Source organism: Vanessa atalanta, chromosome 27 (genome assembly GCF_905147765.1).
Source record: "Vanessa atalanta chromosome 27, ilVanAtal1.2, whole genome shotgun sequence".
In the NCBI taxonomy this organism is placed as follows: domain Eukaryota; kingdom Metazoa; phylum Arthropoda; class Insecta; order Lepidoptera; family Nymphalidae; genus Vanessa; species Vanessa atalanta.
The window spans coordinates 4,337,723-4,355,870 of record NC_061897.1 but is presented as its reverse complement, the minus strand read 5'-3'; the positions used below and the strand labels follow the sequence as shown (position 1 = coordinate 4,355,870).

General features: G+C 35.4%; 1 protein-coding gene across 2 annotated transcripts; it reads right to left on the bottom strand.

Annotated features, from left to right (window-relative positions):
- Positions 1-5,240: 5,240 nt before the first annotated feature.
- Positions 5,241-18,137, bottom strand: LOC125074285 (probable serine/threonine-protein kinase DDB_G0278901). 2 transcript variants are annotated; one of them, XM_047685578.1, is made up of 12 exons: positions 17,079-18,137; positions 15,130-15,264; positions 14,407-14,529; positions 12,240-12,443; positions 11,599-11,679; positions 10,475-10,624; positions 10,037-10,210; positions 9,507-9,655; positions 8,933-9,154; positions 8,335-8,456; positions 7,805-7,908; positions 5,242-7,720 (listed from the first exon to the last, which is right to left on the bottom strand). In XM_047685578.1, the coding sequence occupies exons 1-12, from the start codon at positions 17,680-17,682 to the stop codon at positions 6,090-6,092; spliced, it is 3,699 nt and encodes a 1,232-aa protein (XP_047541534.1). In that variant the 5' UTR covers positions 17,683-18,137; the 3' UTR covers positions 5,242-6,089. The 2 variants fall into 2 exon arrangements, with proteins under 2 accessions (XP_047541535.1, XP_047541534.1); XM_047685579.1 differs by lacking the exon at positions 10,037-10,210 and having other exon boundaries at positions 5,241-7,720.
- Positions 18,138-18,148: the final 11 nt, after the last annotated feature.

The window sequence follows — 18,148 nt, the reverse complement described above, 5'->3', positions numbered from 1 at the left end:
ATGTAGAATTAAATCTAATTTATTATATTCAAGTAAAAGTTTACAATAAAGCATTTTTGAATCGTCAATATTTAAACTCTAGCACCATTTCGAAAAGAAGCCCACAGAGAGAAGAAACGGCAAGGAGTTGGCATAGATGATCTTTTCAAATAAACAGGTTTACATTGCTTTTATTTACAGGTTTACAGTGAATTTATATAGATATTTGGCAGGGAAAATAAAATACATTTAGTCTTTTGAGCATTTAGGACGAGATCATTTATGTCAAACCAACACACAACTACTTGTGAGTACTTGTTGGTTGGTTGGAGTACTTATTACGTCATATTAATTTATCTTTCTGTCAAGTTCAATAATAAATGACGTATCATCTGCAAACAGTAATGTAGCAAGTCTTATTAACAAAAAAATTACATATACATATTAAAAACAGCAGAGGTCCTAAAATCGAAACCCGTGGTACACCCATTTGTGCCAGAGTGCCATTTAATTTTGCCCCGTTAAAACAACATTCAACTCTTTTTTTTTACATTAAATTACGAGGAAATGAATTTTAATGCAGGGCCTTTGATTCTATAATATTTAAGGTTTCTATAAGAATGTCATACCTAACGCAATAGAGGCTTTTGATAAGTCAGCGACCATTCGTGAAACTGAGCTGTTGAGAATGTAAATAGCTTGTTCGAGTTAAAGTATAATAACAATTGAATAAGCCTTTTTTTATATATTTTTATTGATACTGGCAAAATGGAGATTACTAAACAATTTGTCGTTGATGTCCTCCTGCCTAAATTGACCACGGCGACAATTCCCAACGAAATTAGCGACCTGCATCTACAAATTCACGAAATTGCCTCACCGTCGATAAGTGCATTGATTCTGCTTTTATACATATTTTGGATTTGGTTTTCCAAATTACTAATTACTAAGAGGCATTTGGACTAAAAAAAAAACCACATATATTTCTGTCTGACTTTATTGAAAAAACAGTGACAGCAAATACTCCATAAAAAATACAAAAAAAATATCGACGATAAACTTATAATTTTTAATAATAAACTTAACAAGTTAAACATGGCTTGTTAGGAACTAAACTATATACAAATAAAAATCACATGTTCAAATCAACGAAAATAATTACAAAAAATAAAAACAATATGTTGTACTTTGTTAAAAAACGATAACGGCAATGATACAGATTATAAATTCATTTTAAAAAATAATATTACACTATTTCTTATAATATAATACCTGTTAAAATATTAAAGGCTGTCCGGTGCAAAACTTTGCCATCACTACAATATTAAAAAAAAAAAACATTTCATTACGAAAAAAATAAAAACAAACAGTTTAGACTATACGGTAAACGTCAAATATATAATCTGTATCTACACCTTTCAATAAAAAAAGTTAAAAATAATGGAACGTTTTAATAAACACTATTTACATTATTCAAACTGGATGTAATTATTTCTAGCCTACATGACACTATACTAAACGAATTCGTATGTATACGGAACACAATGTGCTTGGAAATAATAAATTACATTGGAATCGTAGTTAATCCATTAAATCTTGATACTTACAATATTTGGAATACATGAATTTGTAACAGTTAAGTAGTGCGTCTGTTGAGTCATTGCTTATAATCGTGCTCAATAAAAGCGAAATAAAAAAAAACAACAACAATTCAATAAATTAGTCGGTATACGTAAATAAATTAGTACAGAGATCAAAGACACAAATAGAAAAAAATGGCTGTCTTTGGGCGTCCGGTAGATGTGATACATCAAAATTGATTTATAATCAAAAGTAGACCAAGTAAAATAAATAGAAACAGAGTTTATTATTATAATATATACGACGTATAATATAGCATATAGTAAACGGCATGAGTCGTGAGCACAGCGTCGACCTGCGCAGTAGTACATTCATGCTTAGGTCTCTTTCGAATGAAGGAGTCGGGGCGCGAAAGCTGCACGCGATTGTTCCGTCAGTCGATGCTTGTCATCTATTGGACTGACACATGTCATTTGTAATTTGACCGAAAGTGTGCACGCGCGAACTCACCCCCACTACTCCTTAACTGTGCTCACGACTCGTGCCGTGCAGACGAAGCGACGCTTGATGGATCATGCCGACATACGACCCAACAGAAGTTTCACATCAAAAAACGTCGTACGTAGTTTCAAAACGTCATAAGTAACTGACAAAACAGTCGTACTACTTCATAACATGAGCCTATAGTTACATTTTATTAAGATCAGGTAACATTACTGCAATTTATGTAATATAGAATTATTCACTTATTTTGATGTAGGCACTTCTATTATAAACATTACGGAGAACGCGTACGGTATACAATACAATATTACGTATAAAACAGATCTTTATTGAGGAATCTATAAATGAAATTGCTAAATGTATTAAATATGAGATCACAAATTTAAAAATGCCTTTTATATAAAACTCAATACAGATTACAAATATTTGGGGGTAGAATTGTTGACAGCCGAGATGAGCACTGAGCTCTCTATGCACAGAGGAAATTATAACTATTTAAACCAATAGTAATAAAGTTTACTTTAATCTTGTAAAATATTTTATAGTTTTTGTAAGAACTTGCGATGCTTGAAGTAAGCATATTTTGATTAGATTCATTTTCCAAATATATCTTATAATATCGAATAGGACATTTATTTCTAACTCTGTGAACTCATTAAGATTTTATACGTATCGACTATAGTTATTCCTGTATGTTAAGTATAGTACAATTCTTTGGCGGTGGGCGATAGAATTTTTATTACGTTTGCAACACAAGCCAAGACAATACAATAAAAAAAAGTTGAATTAACGATACCGAATTATAATAATTACGTTATTTTATTGTTTCTTTTTAATAACATCTATTTCACTTTAATATTTTTTTAATTTAAATTGTTCAGTGAGTAGCCGCCATTAGAAACGAACCTGTCATTTTATATTTTATCGCGAGTATTTTAATATTTATTGATCGTCAGTTGAATGAGTCTTTGTTTTTTTTTAAAGATATATATCATAGCAATGACCACATATATTAAGACTAGTTTCACCTGTCATATATAAAATAAACGCAAATATCAAAATTATTAATCATTTAGGTGCACAATATTAAAAAAAAAATAACAATCTTATTTGTATAAATTAAATTGTACATTCTTTACGCGAGTGAAGTTTATTATTATTATTGTTTATTTTTCGTACAAATATTATTATCTTTGAATATAATTAGAACTATAGATATACTTTTACGTATCTGTGCAAATAATAACATAACCTTAATTTTTTTTACAAATAGGTATAAATTATTACGTATAGTTGTGTTCAATTAATATTATGATGAAAATGAAATTAATTAGGAATGGTAGTAACAGTACCGTCAGAACACTAAAATGTTGCTACGTATGAGATATTTTTAATTAATTATCGATTTTGCGTAATTTATATATGATGCAAAATCGATAACGTAAAAATACAACATTATGACATATTAGCGGCATTTTTTTATTAAAAGATTTTTGTCCAGACAATACTTGCATGGTCTATAATTATTGTTTGAACTTTTTTATTCTAAAACTAAATGATTGCCTAAATTGTCAAAAAAAAAATCTGCAACTACCACCTTGTATAAAATTTTTTGCACAGGTTGGATCGATGGGGGATTTTCACAGGTTCATTATAATGGTATAATTAAGGTTCATGTAAATTTTCAGCTATCTTGGGAAATCGGATAATTGTATTAGCTTTAAGCGGCAAAGTTTTTAATTATAAGTTAAAGTTGATGATTATACGTTGGATTTAATATCCGCAATCGTTCAGACCTAAAGCCGCTGTTGTGTACATTATAATAGTATTGTACGATTTTAAAAAGTATATTGTCCGCAAACGTTTTGCAGGGCAGTGTCGGACTATCGAATTTGTCGGATTATAGAGAACTGCCTAAAACCCCGGACTTACAAAAGAGTACCTTGTAATCCGACAAATTACATATCCAATGATAAGATTATACGTTATACTCTGAAGTACCAATCGTACTTCCTACCAATCTACTATACCATGTAATCAAATTCAAAATAAGCGATCCGAATCAAAACAAGAAACGCGTCGAGCACAATAGTGGCGGCGAATAGCGTTGTCAAAAAAATATTCAATAATAAAAGACATGTCGGATTACAGGGGTGCCGGGTTAGCCAGGATTACGGGGAGTCCACTGTATTGGCATTTTAGTGGTCTGACGGCTACCAAAAAAAAAAAAATTAACCATTTAGTTTTAAACTATAATAAAAATGTATCATATATTGTGAATTTGATTGGATTATTAGTTATTTAGTTATACTTAAACAAAGTTGCCATATAAATACTGTAGTACGTTTTAATATTTGATTATTAAAATTTTAAAAAGATAATTTAACAGACAACAGTTTCCAATCTATTTATATTATAGATAAAAGTGAAGCCAAACTTGAATTTATTGTAGTGAATAGTAAAATTATTTAATTTCAACACGATATTTTTTTCACGTGAGATAACACTTTACCTTCTAAGTTTTATCTCCCTTATTATTAATCTGTGACAAATCTAAAACTACATAAGTTATAGACCATAGACAAATAGAATGAATATTAAAAACGCCTCCTACGTTTACGCAACATATATATTTTTTAATTAGTAAGAAAAAATGACATTGCAAATCTGCACATTTACAGCCTTACTTATAAAGATTTTTTACGGGTGTTAGTTATAAAAAAATAACTATCTCTTTCTATCAAAATTGATTTGACATTTTTGAGAAAAAGACAGAATTTTTAACAGTGCCCCTAAAACAAAATCAGTCCAACATTTTTTAAGCAGTTATATCCACTCTATGTGTCTATGGAAATACAAGTAACGATTCGCTATAAATAATGAAGCGAAGACGAAAACTATAAAGCCTAGTCTACACAATTATAAATGCAGTGCAAATGACACATGAAGATGGAAGTTCGCGGTTGAGTTCCGTAAAAAGAATCACCAAGAAAAGTCTTTATGTTTCAGACATTTACATGAGCAATTACATTTAAATTTAATATATATTCGGTAATATTACTGAATAAAAATCAAACGATTGTTTGTTCAAAAACTTCCTAATGGACCATTTTGTAAAAAACTTCTTTTTTTTTTTAAATTTTAAATTAAGAATACAAAACTACAGTATAGGTCCGATTTTAAAATACTTAATATTATAAAAAGGAATAATTATACGTTTATTTATATTAATACGCGTAGTCTGAGTTGGTCGGCTCTTCGAGAAGTTCGTCCATGTACAGTCGCTAAGAAAACTAAGAAATTTCGTATCGATGGTTTACTTGAAAGAAATTGTATCTCTAACCATAGAGATACACTTGCATACTGTTGTTGCTAAAAACGATATCTGCGCAACCTTTCCTGACTAATATCTGTGTGCACATTCACACAGAAGATCCATATTTACGAGATCGTTTTCAACGGATTACGCCCTTTTGAAACCAGTAGAAGCATTCCGTAAGAAAGTTGAAACTTATCGAAACCGAAAAACTAAACATCAAACGTTAGAATGTTATATGCGACATTGGCTATAAAAATTACAAAATTCTCACAGAATTCCTTCAAAATGGAACGCTGTACATTTCGTCGAAATGATATTTTTTACTGGATCTGGAATACTATTGAGTGAACTCGTTCGTAAAATAACATAATGTATGTTATCGTATAACCGTGTGAAACGAACTGCTGTGTGAATAAAGCCTTAGAAATTAAGGGCTTGGATTGTTTACGTGAATTGAACCGCACACCATAACGTATATCTCTTGCCATAACTTCCGTGCACATTTATGTTGCTATATATGTATAAATATCTCACAACATATAGCACAACTCGCATCGAATTACCGATCAACCCGACTGCTCAAATTAGATTGCGCTTATTATAAATAGCTAACTCTAGGTTTTTCTTTACGACGAAATCAACCGCTTCAGAAATGCTATTCGAAGTTAATAATATCACAATAATAACTGTACCATTGATATTAGATTCACAAACTGTTACCGAACATCATTCGATCGTCGTACAAACTCAATCTATTACATTCACTAGCTCTGCCCTTTTGTAAGGCTCTGTCCCTTCTAGCTCTTCTGACTGCTACGGGCAAGTCGCCGGGCGTTTTGACCCTTCCAGCCGGATTTTGCAAGTTTACATCGCTGGAAGAAGAGAATATGTCGCTCACTTGCTCTAGCGAGTGTTGCCGTTTTATAGATAACGATTTCAACGATGGCTTCGGTGATTTTGGACACTTTTCTGGATCAGAGCTGCTGGAAGGTATTAGTTTTAGATCTGCAGCGTCTATTTCTCCGTTCAGAGCTGCCAAGTAAACTGGATTGTCTCCGCTGTAGCCGTTTACGAGATTCTCTTTATCATTCGGATCGCTGAATTCGTTGTCGAAGTTCGCGTATTTATTGTGATATTTATTGAAACCAAAGTCGGTTTTTCCTTGACTCGCCTCTTTCAAGACGTCGTTCTGTTTCTTCTTGTCATCGTTGACGATCCGTGGTATAGCTTGCATTGTTATTTTAGAACCTCCGTTTTCAGATAGTAGCATTAAGTGTTCGTCTTCACTACTCGAACAATCCGAATTCAAATCGAACGGACTTTCTGGATTGAAATTCTCGTGTTGATTGTTGTCGATATATTGAAGTTCTAAGTTAATACTCGCTCTAGAAGATCGTCCGCTGTTCGAATTCGTAATGATTCTATTATCGCAACTCAAACGTTTCTTTATCGTCGAATCCTCGGATTCCGAGTTGCCAGCTTTAAAAATGCTCTGAGACGACATGGACGTTCGAACCGATCGCTTTAAGCTCTCAGAGCTACCCTTCGAGGTTTTGCTGTAATGTAAATCAGCTGGTTTCACTTTTGGTACTATCACTGCAAAAATTTGATTCCTATCGCTTTCGTCACGGGATGGTAGCTCTTTGAACATTTTATCTGTATTCATCTCAGATTCCATGATCATTGTTGGCGACAGAGTTTTGTTTGGAGGTGATAACGTACAGGGACCTTCGAAGTTGTAGGCCCTGTCGTCACTGAGTACTAGGTTCGTGGGTCTGTCGAAGGTTATATTGCTCGGTTTTTCGACCACTGACGTTCTAACTTTGGCGTTTTGTATTGCATTACTCGTGTCTAACTTGACCTCGGTTTCTTTCGGCTTAGTCAGTTTCTTCTCGAAAAATTTCCGTATACCCCATTTAGGTTTCTCTTTGTGATCCTGGAGAAGATTTGTCTCTTTGGGACCTCTGTCGATATCGTGAGAGCTCACATCGTTTTGGACATAGTCCAATGGTCGCTGGTAGGATCTGATTTCGTTAAACCTGTCCGAATTTTCTCGAGTCTGCACCCTGTTGTGAGACACTCTCGCTACGGATAGACAATTCTCTTCGATATTCGGCTGTCTCGGTTCCGTAGTAGTTATATCTTTGAGGCTTTTATGTATAAGTTCGACTGTGTGCGTCTGCGTCATGTTTGTGTTTGTATTACGTTCGATGCAGGCGTTTCTACCTATGTGTGGGTCGGGGTATAAGAGGGGCGTGGTGACGTCACCGTTGCGAACTGTACAATTCGAGTTCTTATCGGTTTCCAACGGTGACGCTGTAGGAGGTTCCGTAGATGCTATAAGTAATTAATAATTGTTTAATATAATACAAACAAGGGTCAGTCTTAGAGAATGTTAGTCAAATTCATCAAAGAACTTACCAGGGGGGTGGGGGTGTAAGTTATTATCGTGTATCACAGGTCCTTGAACTTGCAGCATCATTTTAAGTTCTGCCATTCGTTCTTCGACACACACTGCTGTTAATCTGTAAAAATACATTAGTACACTTCAGGATTATTTATCGAATTATTAAAATAAAATTAGAGAACTGATTACTCAGTCTGGCTATACTTATAACAATAAAGAGGTACCATTTTTTATATTAATAGAAGATGTAGTTTATATATACATGATGTAGTGTATAAATATAATATATATTATCTGTATATTTATGCATCTGTCATCTCGATTGACACATCACAAAAGCGCGGGAAAATGAAATATATAGATTGGCGCGCGGTGAAGACGGTGTGTGTGTATCGCGACATTGAAAACATATTTAATCCATTTGTAAATCGATTTTACATGGTTACATGGTGGGTGCATCACTGTAATCATAAAACATATATAAAATAGTAATAGTAGTAATAGTATTGCTAGTCTAACATAAATTATGTAAATTATCAATCACCTCGCTTCAGCGTCGTGGTCCCAGCACTCGTCACACGTGTCCGAAGCTATCTTCAAAGCTCGCCACTCTGGAACCGGACCCTTGGGAAGCGGTGGCCGTGCTTTGTTCCGGGATACCAGCGTCTAAGAAAAGTAGAAGCGATAACTTTAGCAACTTCTCAATTAACAAGTATGATATGGGGGTATTTTTTGCAGTTTAAATGAATATTTTATTTCAGGAAGGCATATGTCGCCAGGAGCCGAGATGGCCCAGTGGTTAGAACGCGTGCATCTTACCCGATGATTTCGGGTTCAAACCCGGGCAGGCACCACTGAAATTTCATGTGCTTAATTTGTGTTTATAATTCATCTCGTGCTCGGCGGTGAAGGAAAACATCGTGAGGAAACCTGCATGTGTCTAATTTCAACGAAATTCAGCCACATGTGTATTCCGCCAACTCGCATTGGAGCAGCGTGGTGGAATATGCTCCAAACCTTCTCCTCAAAGGGAGAGGAGGCCTTTATCCCAGCAGTGGGACATTTACGGGCTGCTTATGTTATGTTATGTTATATGTCGCCAACTTCTCCAAAGGTTGCTGGTGGGCAGAGTATTAGTATACCTGCATCTGCGCCAGCGTGGGGCGCGGCGGCAGGCCGTGCGAGTGGTAGGGCGGCGCGTAGGGCGGCGCGCGCGCGGGGTGCGCCCCCCCGCAGCGCCACAGCATCTCCCACAGCACGAGCGCCAGCGCGAACACGTCCACCGCGCACAGCGCCGCGCGCGCGCCGCTCAGGTCCAGCGCGCCCTCCAGCGCCTCGGGCGCCAGGTAGCGCAGCGTGCCCGCCTGCGGGCGCCCCGATTCCATTACTCACCAGCGCTCGCAAATATTGGAGAGATGACATAACACTTCTATACATCGACAATATGCTACTAACTTTGATAACAAAGATGTTGTCCCTTGTACCCGTATTTATACTGGCTCACTGACCTTTCAAACCGAAACACAATATTAACAATATTAAGTATTGCTGTTTGACGGTAGAATATGTTTAGAGCGGGTGTAACCTAACCAGAAGGACTTAAGAACATCTCAGCCTCAGGCTTACCATGTCTCCCTCTGGAATTTACCTTGGCTTTAAACTTATTACAATTCTCATAATCAACTTTTCCATCCAATTGTAAGTTGTTTCGATTACCTCAGTTATCCGACTAGGTGTAGAATGATCCCGTCTAGGCAGCAACGGCTGAGCTAGTCCCAGATCGGCCAGGCGGGCGGTGCCGTCAGGCGCCACGAGTACGTTGCCGCTGTTGACGTCACGATGTACTATACAAGGCTTCGTTGCTCCTGGATGAATTGAATTCGTTAAAATCGAATGAAAATACTTAACCGGTGATGATACATCAGTATATATAAGTTATGATTACGTATGTGTGTGTGTGAGAGACAGAAGACACGTATAACCAATTCCAACCACAAGAGGATAAGAGACAAATAAACAATACTTGACTTCGAATGTTGAACGTCGACGACTGGAATAATGTTACATCATAAATATATTAATCAAATACTGTTGGGAGTGCACAATGTGGCCAAGCCACATGCAAATCTCATTGAACACATACAATTGCGGGATCGTTTAGTTTACGTGGGTGTGTGTATTAGTGTGCGTGGACGCGTGGCGACGAGGTGACGTCAGCGTACGCGTGTACGCGTGCGAGTGCGTACCGGGGGCGTGCAGGTGCGCGAGCGCGGCGGCGAGCCCGTGCGCGAGGCCGGCGAACTCGCGCCACGACAGCGGCTCGCGCTGCAGGCGGCGCCGCAGCGACTCCTGGCACAGCTCCAGCACCACCAGCTGCGAGCGCCCGCCCGCCTCCGTCAGCGACGCGCGGCTGTCGCTGCCTGCGCCGCGGGACGCGCGTCAACACAGGTTCCGGTCTCACGTTACATTATACATCTCAATATATTTGAGACATTATTACCACGCAGTAGGGGCTATTTTTCATTAAGTGCGAAATGAATAGGGATTCCTAATAGATTAATTTATTCATTTACATGATTATTATCTGTATTCTAAAAAGTTTCTTTGTATAATATTCGTTCTGATCGCTGAAATGATCATTTTAACAAAAAATAAAGGCTGTTTGTGAGAGAGGTTATGTATACCGTAGTAACGAAGTATGTTGGGATGGGCCAGGTGAGGCACGGCGTAGACCGAGGCCTCCTTGTGCCAGGCGGAGGGCGCGGAGTACAGTTTGACGGCGACGGGCGCGCCCGCCAGGCTGCCGCGCCACACTGACCCGAACTTACCCTGACCTGTTGGACAAATTATACTTTAACTATGCCTACTTAGAAACGGAAATGTAAATAAAAAAGGAGTATTAATAGTTGAGGTCGATTGAACGATATAGAGGTTGACGGGTTTCAACGCCATCTAGTGTGGAATTATGACAAAGTGGTTATTCTTAAATCGTTCTCCAAGAAAGACAACTTGTATATTTGTATTTTAATCTCAAACCACCCTCTAATTGTTTTAATATATAAGATAAAAAGCATCTGGCTCCATGTAATTTTAAAATCTTTAGACGCTAGTTTTAATTCTTCAATAGAGTCTGAGTATCAATGTGTGATTCCCTTAATAAACCACCAAGATTTATCCAAAGAAATTCCTACTTTAAATCTATAGGTTTAAAGACTATTTTGCTATCTGTCCCCGAACAAACCATTTCAAATCCACTAAAACAATTGTTACTTTAAAACTTTTTATATAAAGTCTGTTATTTCAGTTATTTAAACTTAAAAGTTACTTGTAGGTAGTGGTAGGTAGTGCTTTGTGCAAGGTCATCTAGGTAGGTATCACCCACTCATCAGATATTCTACTGCAAAACAGTACTCAGTATTGCTGTGTTCCCGTTAGAAGGGTGAATGAGCCCGTGTAACTACAGGTACAAGGGACATAAGATCTTAGTTCCCAAGGTAGCGCATTGGTGATGTAAGGTATGGTTAATATTTATGGCGGTGGTGACCACTTACCATTCCATACCCCCTACCTGAATCACAAAAAAACATTGGTAGAAACCCATTGTGTTTATAAATCAATCAGTCACCTATATCTTCGATCGGGGTACGATTTACAACTTACAATAATCAAAGACTTGTAACACAATGTACCAACATCCAAGGACATCAAAAAACAATTGCTACCATAACACTATTAACATAAGGTCTATTTTTACATAAAAACCTTTACATATAACACGTTGATTTGGATGTTAATTAATCAAACTCACCGATATGTTCGATCAGGGTGAGATTATCAACACACAGTAATCCCGTTGCCAGAGCGTCTGGACCGCTTCCCATTATATCGCCTGAGAACATACAATTATAAATTATGTAGAATTATTTCATACCTGTTATGTATCTTCTCAATATAAGAAATAACATTAAATTATATATTATCTTATATATTAATAGCGTAAGCCGATTCTATCCCAGTGATTATGGGTTAGCTGCACATAAAAGATCGTTTACGGTTTATGGAGCTTTAGTCGTAGATGTGCAGAAAGTTAAAGAGGGGGAAAAAGTTACTGGCCGGATAGAGTGGGCGCTAAGACTGTATAAAAAAAGACGTCGTCAGTTTAAAATGAAATTAAATCAAAACAAAACCTATCATAGGTTTCGAAATTTGTAAGAATCTGTAGAATAAGCGCGAAGTTTCGCGTAGGACCGAATAGTCTATTCTAATATTACAAATGCGAAAGTAACTCTGTCTGTCTGTCTGAAGCTCTTTTATGATCAAACTACTGAACTGAACCTTCAAAATTTATTTGCTTGTTGTGCTTTAGAGGAAGTAGGTATGCGACAATCTTCCATAGGCTTTGGGCAGCAAAGCGATCAAAATCGCCCCTGAACTCATACACATACTCACCTTTTTCAACGTCAACTCCTTCGCTCAGATCGTCCTTGTCCAGCTCCATCCTCTTACAATACATCTTCCTGAATACTATTGCCATCAACAGAATTGCGACCAGCGCTAAAATGCCGGACGCAACAATGTTGGAATAATTCGGATGTGTCGCGCTTTCCATCGTCGATTCCGCTTTGATAGTTACGGTCTCTTCTTTGATGTTAGCTGTAAAGAATAATTTGATATTCATATTATCTATACTAATATTATAAATGTGAAAGTCTGTCTGTGTGTCTGTCTGTCGCTCTTTCACTACCAAACCAATGAACGGAATTTGATGAAAATTGGTACGAAGCAAACTTGAACTCCAAGGAAGGACATAGGTTACTTTTTTGCCTAACACATGACAATTAATCACCTAAAATGCGAGCGACGCCGCGGGCGACCACTGGTGATTATATATGCAAGCCGTTATGTCGTGATCCGAGGGCTGAAATTGATTCTAGACTAGGTTTCAAACACTTTTATTCATCTCACACTCATGAAATAAAATCTTTTTAGTGGGTGATAACTACCGATATACCACTATGTCTTTTCTTTGGTGTGGCAGCGATATGGATTCGCTTAGGCATACCAGTGTGATGCTCAGTTTCACATCCGGGCAAAACATCGTGAGGTTACCTGCACGTGTTACTTGTAATTCTGCGCTATGTATTTTTAACACCCGGAGAGAGAGAAATGGCCTTAGATAGCAGTAGGAAAGTAACAGGAAACCCTACTGACAGTTGACAAAAAAATTATTCACGTTTATATATGCATAAAAATATTCCAAAATCATGTGTTCGTAATAATTATTTTTTAAGCTTGTTCCTTAAATAACTGTTTTAAAACAATTTGTTATATTTATTGAAACTCCCTTAACAGAGACGTTTCATGATGTTGATCTGACTATTTGAAATATTGATATCTAAATTAGCTAAAACACATTCCTTGTTTATGATTTCGTTTACTAAAAATATGTTTACTTTTAGTATTAGGAGAAAATATATATACGTAGACGATCAAAACTATTTAATGAGCTTGAAATCCGTCAAGAATCAGGAAATAGAAATATAAAAAAATACATTATTTAAATTTACACATTTTAGAGCGGAAGTGGCGGAATAATTGTGGCCTTTAACTTCTCTGTGACGTCATCGACCTAGTCGAGATCGTTCTACACTAATGTTGTAAAACTAAAGATTTTGTTTGAACGCGCTTATCTCAGGATCTATCAGATCGATTTTTAAAAATCTTTTTGCGTTAATTATCCCATTTATTTGAAAAGGTCACAGAGTAAATAACAACACGCTGTGACTTACAGGGGCGGAGTAGTAATATTGGCATAGATAGCATTGTTGGCATAGAGTATACGCACGAGTACATTACGATGACACACACATAATAACATATATTATTATATTATATAACTATAGATTATCGAATTATTTTTAATGCATAAGCATTTCTCGCATAAGTGAGAAATAGTCGAAGTTCGGAAAAGTATCGAAATCGTTATACGTTAGTAGAATTAGCCTCCAATTAAACCTTGTTTCAAACATAATTTTTAAAAAATTCGTGTGTACTTAGCGAATAAGAGCCGCGTCGTCTAGGTCAAGGACGTTACACACTAGAAAAATAAATCCGTTACTAACAGTGTAACGGATTTATGTTTGCGAGAACAGCATTAAAGTACAATTTAACATTTTAAAACATAATATAATAGATTTCATTGCATAAATTTTGAAAATAGAATTCAACGAGTAACCGTATTTTGGAAGATTCAGTTCATTCAACTTTGTAATCTTTTTTTTTTTAAGCGAATCTCACGACTGGACTAAGATCTCTCATTCTGAGTAGCAGACTTGGAGTTTATTCTACCGCGATTCCAAACTGATTAATAAAAAAGGGTTGAAATTTATAATGTCCAACGCTAACATTAATTAGGTACCGTTAACAAAAAAAGACAACCTAAGAGTCTTTTTTTCTTATATTATATAATTATAAAATATTCTAAATTTTTTTTATATGTTTATATTGTATATAATTTTAATTGATATACATATCACTGAATATTACGTCTATTTTTTTTATAATTAAGTGTAAAATATGTATAATTTTTAGTGTAAATTAAAAAAAAAAAACTCACTAAAGTCAGCATTGCAGAAACTTTTTGTGCAGCAGCAGAACTTGCTACCCGGTAGTCTCGCAGTGACTCTCGTACATTTGTCGCAACTATTCGAACCTTCAGCTTGAGATGAACGCCAACAACCTGTGAAAACAAATGAATTTACCAATAAAAAAATGTTTCATTTCCACGTTGCGTTTCACGTGAATTGTGCATGTGACGTGCACCTTGAGAACTGGAATGTTACGTCTCATGTGCCAGTAGTTACAATTTTAATTAAATATAGAAAACTTATCCAGGCCCAGGATTCGAACGAGAACCTCATTTCAAGTCAAAGTCGGCTATTTTCCAAAAATATTTTTCAAACTTGACTGGTCGATCCTTAGACAAGCATTTTCAAACAAGCTGATTATATATCTATTTACGTTAGTATAGATTACTGCCTCGTTAGTCTGGTGGGTGGCTGCAGATCTCGAGGACCTGTGTTCAAGTCCCAGATAGGACCAATAAAAATTACTTGGGTCTCAGATATCTTGTAAAACCTTATATTGTGAGCCTGAAATCTTTACAATCTGTTGAGGTCTGATTGCCATCTTATCGGATTACAGGAATGTGGATCTGTTCCAAAGACAATTGGGTATTATAACATATCCTGTGCTGCTTCCTTTTCTCTATTGAGAATGGTAACTGGCTACATCATCATTGTAAAGTCAACAGGAATTACTTAAATGAAAAGACCCAAACCTTGTCCCATTACAGTGATGTTTCCCTCATTGTCCTGGTGCCATAGAGTATAGCAAAACGCCTTGGGATCAGTGCACTGTTCAACTTGAGCCACTTCACCATTTGGAAGAGTCGTCTCTGATAGTGTACCAGTATCTATGAAAATAAAAAACATTTGATTATATTTAATTATTATTCATGCTAGATCATACTCTATTCTTTTTGACAGTTGCTCTACGTCTTTATGCAAAACCATTAGTACAGATTAAAAAAAAATAAAAATAGTACCATTTTTAATCAGTGACAATGTTATACTTAATTCATGGTATATAAAATATGTTTCCTTTAGCATTAAAATTTTTTTTTGCATTAGCAGCCCGTAAATGTCCCACTGCTGGGATAAAGGCCTCCTCTCCCTTTGAGGAGAAGGTTTGGAGCATATTCCACCACGCTGCTCCAATGCGGGTTGGCAGAATTTCGTTGAAATTAGACACATGCAGGTTTCCTCATGATGTTTTCCTTCACCGCCGAGCACGAGATGAATTATAAACACAAATTAAGCACATGAAATTTCAGTGGTGCCTGTCTGGGTTTGAACCCGAAATCATCGGTTAAGATGCACGCGTTCTAGCCACTGGGCCATCTCGGCTCAGTTTCCTACTCAGAACTATCTAATACATACTCCATTAAAGAAAAATGCAACTAAAAGATTTATTGTTTTTAGCCTAATAAAAACTTTTTACAAGCCATCACAATTTTTCTTAAATAATTAAAAAGATCCAATATTTGTTATATCACATCAATGCAAAACTCTTGAGTATTAGATGGCATTTTATGGCAACAAATTTGGAATTATGTAATATTTAAAACATTGTGTAATATAGTATTATAAACATCATTATGTGTTTTTATTCGTTATTAATTATTTTATTATATTAAAGATTTTACTACATATTTACTAATATTATAAATGCGAAAGTAACTCTGTCTGTCTGTTGCACTTTCACGGCCAAACCTCTGAAACGAATTTGAAGAAATTTGAAAAATAGCAAGCTTGAACCCTACATCCTTCTTATTGGAGGATCTAGGTCTATCTATATACTTAGGCTGGAATACTGCAGGCTACTTTTTTATGAATTAAACCTGCACAATCTGCTTAGTGCAACAACTAATTTAAAATAAATATAAAAGAACTGAAAGATAGACATTTTTACACATTTTTTCTTATTGATCATAGAAAGATAGATTGAATAGGAGAACTACTTGTCTTTACCTCGAGTGAGTCATCAGAATATATGCTTATTTTTTTCTCAAAGTCAATGTATAGATAAAATAATCTTAAAAAAACAGTAATTATTCATACTATATGACAGTTTAAGTACAATTTGCTGGTTCTTTTCTTAAAAATCTTTAATATTAAACATATTTATCTATTCCTCAAATGTGAGGTTGAAAAAGGTTAGCGAGTTACTAAAGATTTTCGATAGAAATTCTTCCATCATCTCAAACTGATACCCATTCTCCTTAAACACATATGTCGTATAAGAATGTGAGTTATATATATGATACTAAGGACTATTATAAGGGTTTAATTTTCATTTTGATTGGATGTATTAAATCTTGATATTTATTTACATCCAGTGTGATATGTTAAAATGTTGAATGTGTAGGTAGTTTTCCAATTTTTATTTGATAAATAAACTTAATACAAGCTTTTAACTTCAACTCCTAGTATATAATATGTGTTACATATCTGAAGTTCAAGCCAGATTTACCCTTTTCGAAAATTCACACATTTTGATGATGGTGTTAACAATACAATTTAGAACAGGCAGTTAAATAAAGGCTTCTATTTTAAAAAGGATATTTCAACTGTAACTTGTAAATGTATAAGACTTAAAGTAATACCTACCGTACATCTAGAAAAATAATAATTATTTATCAAAAATACTATGGAAGCTAGTACATACCAAATATTTCATTTTCCACCATCAACTGTGCATTTCTCTCGTCATCGTAAGACGGTGTTACACTCATTGCCACACTATGTATCTTATATAGACAGGATATAGTTGGAACGGTTATAGTAGGTGCCTCGGTAACAATAACAGCTGGCTTCAGTTTGTACTTCTTAAATTCATTGGATAATTTATTTTGATCATCTTTGCCAGATTCTGTGGATATCTTATCAACACCAGCTATGATGTTACCTCTGACAGAGGCAGAGGCCAACTGATTCAGGCTTCTTTCATCTTCAATATCCAGCAGTTCATTTGAATTTGGAATATCAACACTCCTTTTACCAATTACCTTTGGCTGGTCTTGTGTAACTGGCCAGTAAGCCGTGATATCTTGCGCATTATTATTATTCCACTGTATGGTTCTCCTATGATGGTATTTTGTGAAGGTCCTTACATAGTGGGCAGGTTTTTGATGATATATACTGTTCCTTGTGTCGTGTGAAGAATCTTCGTGAGGTCGCGATGTTAGAACTTTGGCCGTGAATATAAAGAGGAATAATACCATACACTTTAATAATGGTGTTACTCTCTGCGATAATATACCTTCCATCATTTTGGTAATTATATTATATTTCACTTGTTAAAATTTTCTTAATTCTACATCATTCTGAGATGATAGTTATAGTATTTTAGGTCATTTAGTGCAACCTAATTGCAGCTAGGCAACGATGCTGCATAATATTGATTTTTCTCCGCGGTATTGTTCACGACAATGCGCCACTTTTTCAAATAGTAACCCACTTTGTATAACACTAAAACTTTACACTTGTTATTTTTGTCTTTTTTATAGAAAACATCAATACTGTGTACTATTAAGAATATTTTTTAATTATACGTATTTAACAACTACATATTTGTACCATTCGTTTGATTGTGTGAATATGTTAAATATATTCATTTTATACGAGCGTAAAGAAGATGGAATAATTGGAATTGATTTAGCTGTTTTATTCACATCGCGGCGCAATTAACATTGTAAAAGCAATTATAACAAGAATCGATCGAATGTTGACAAACAC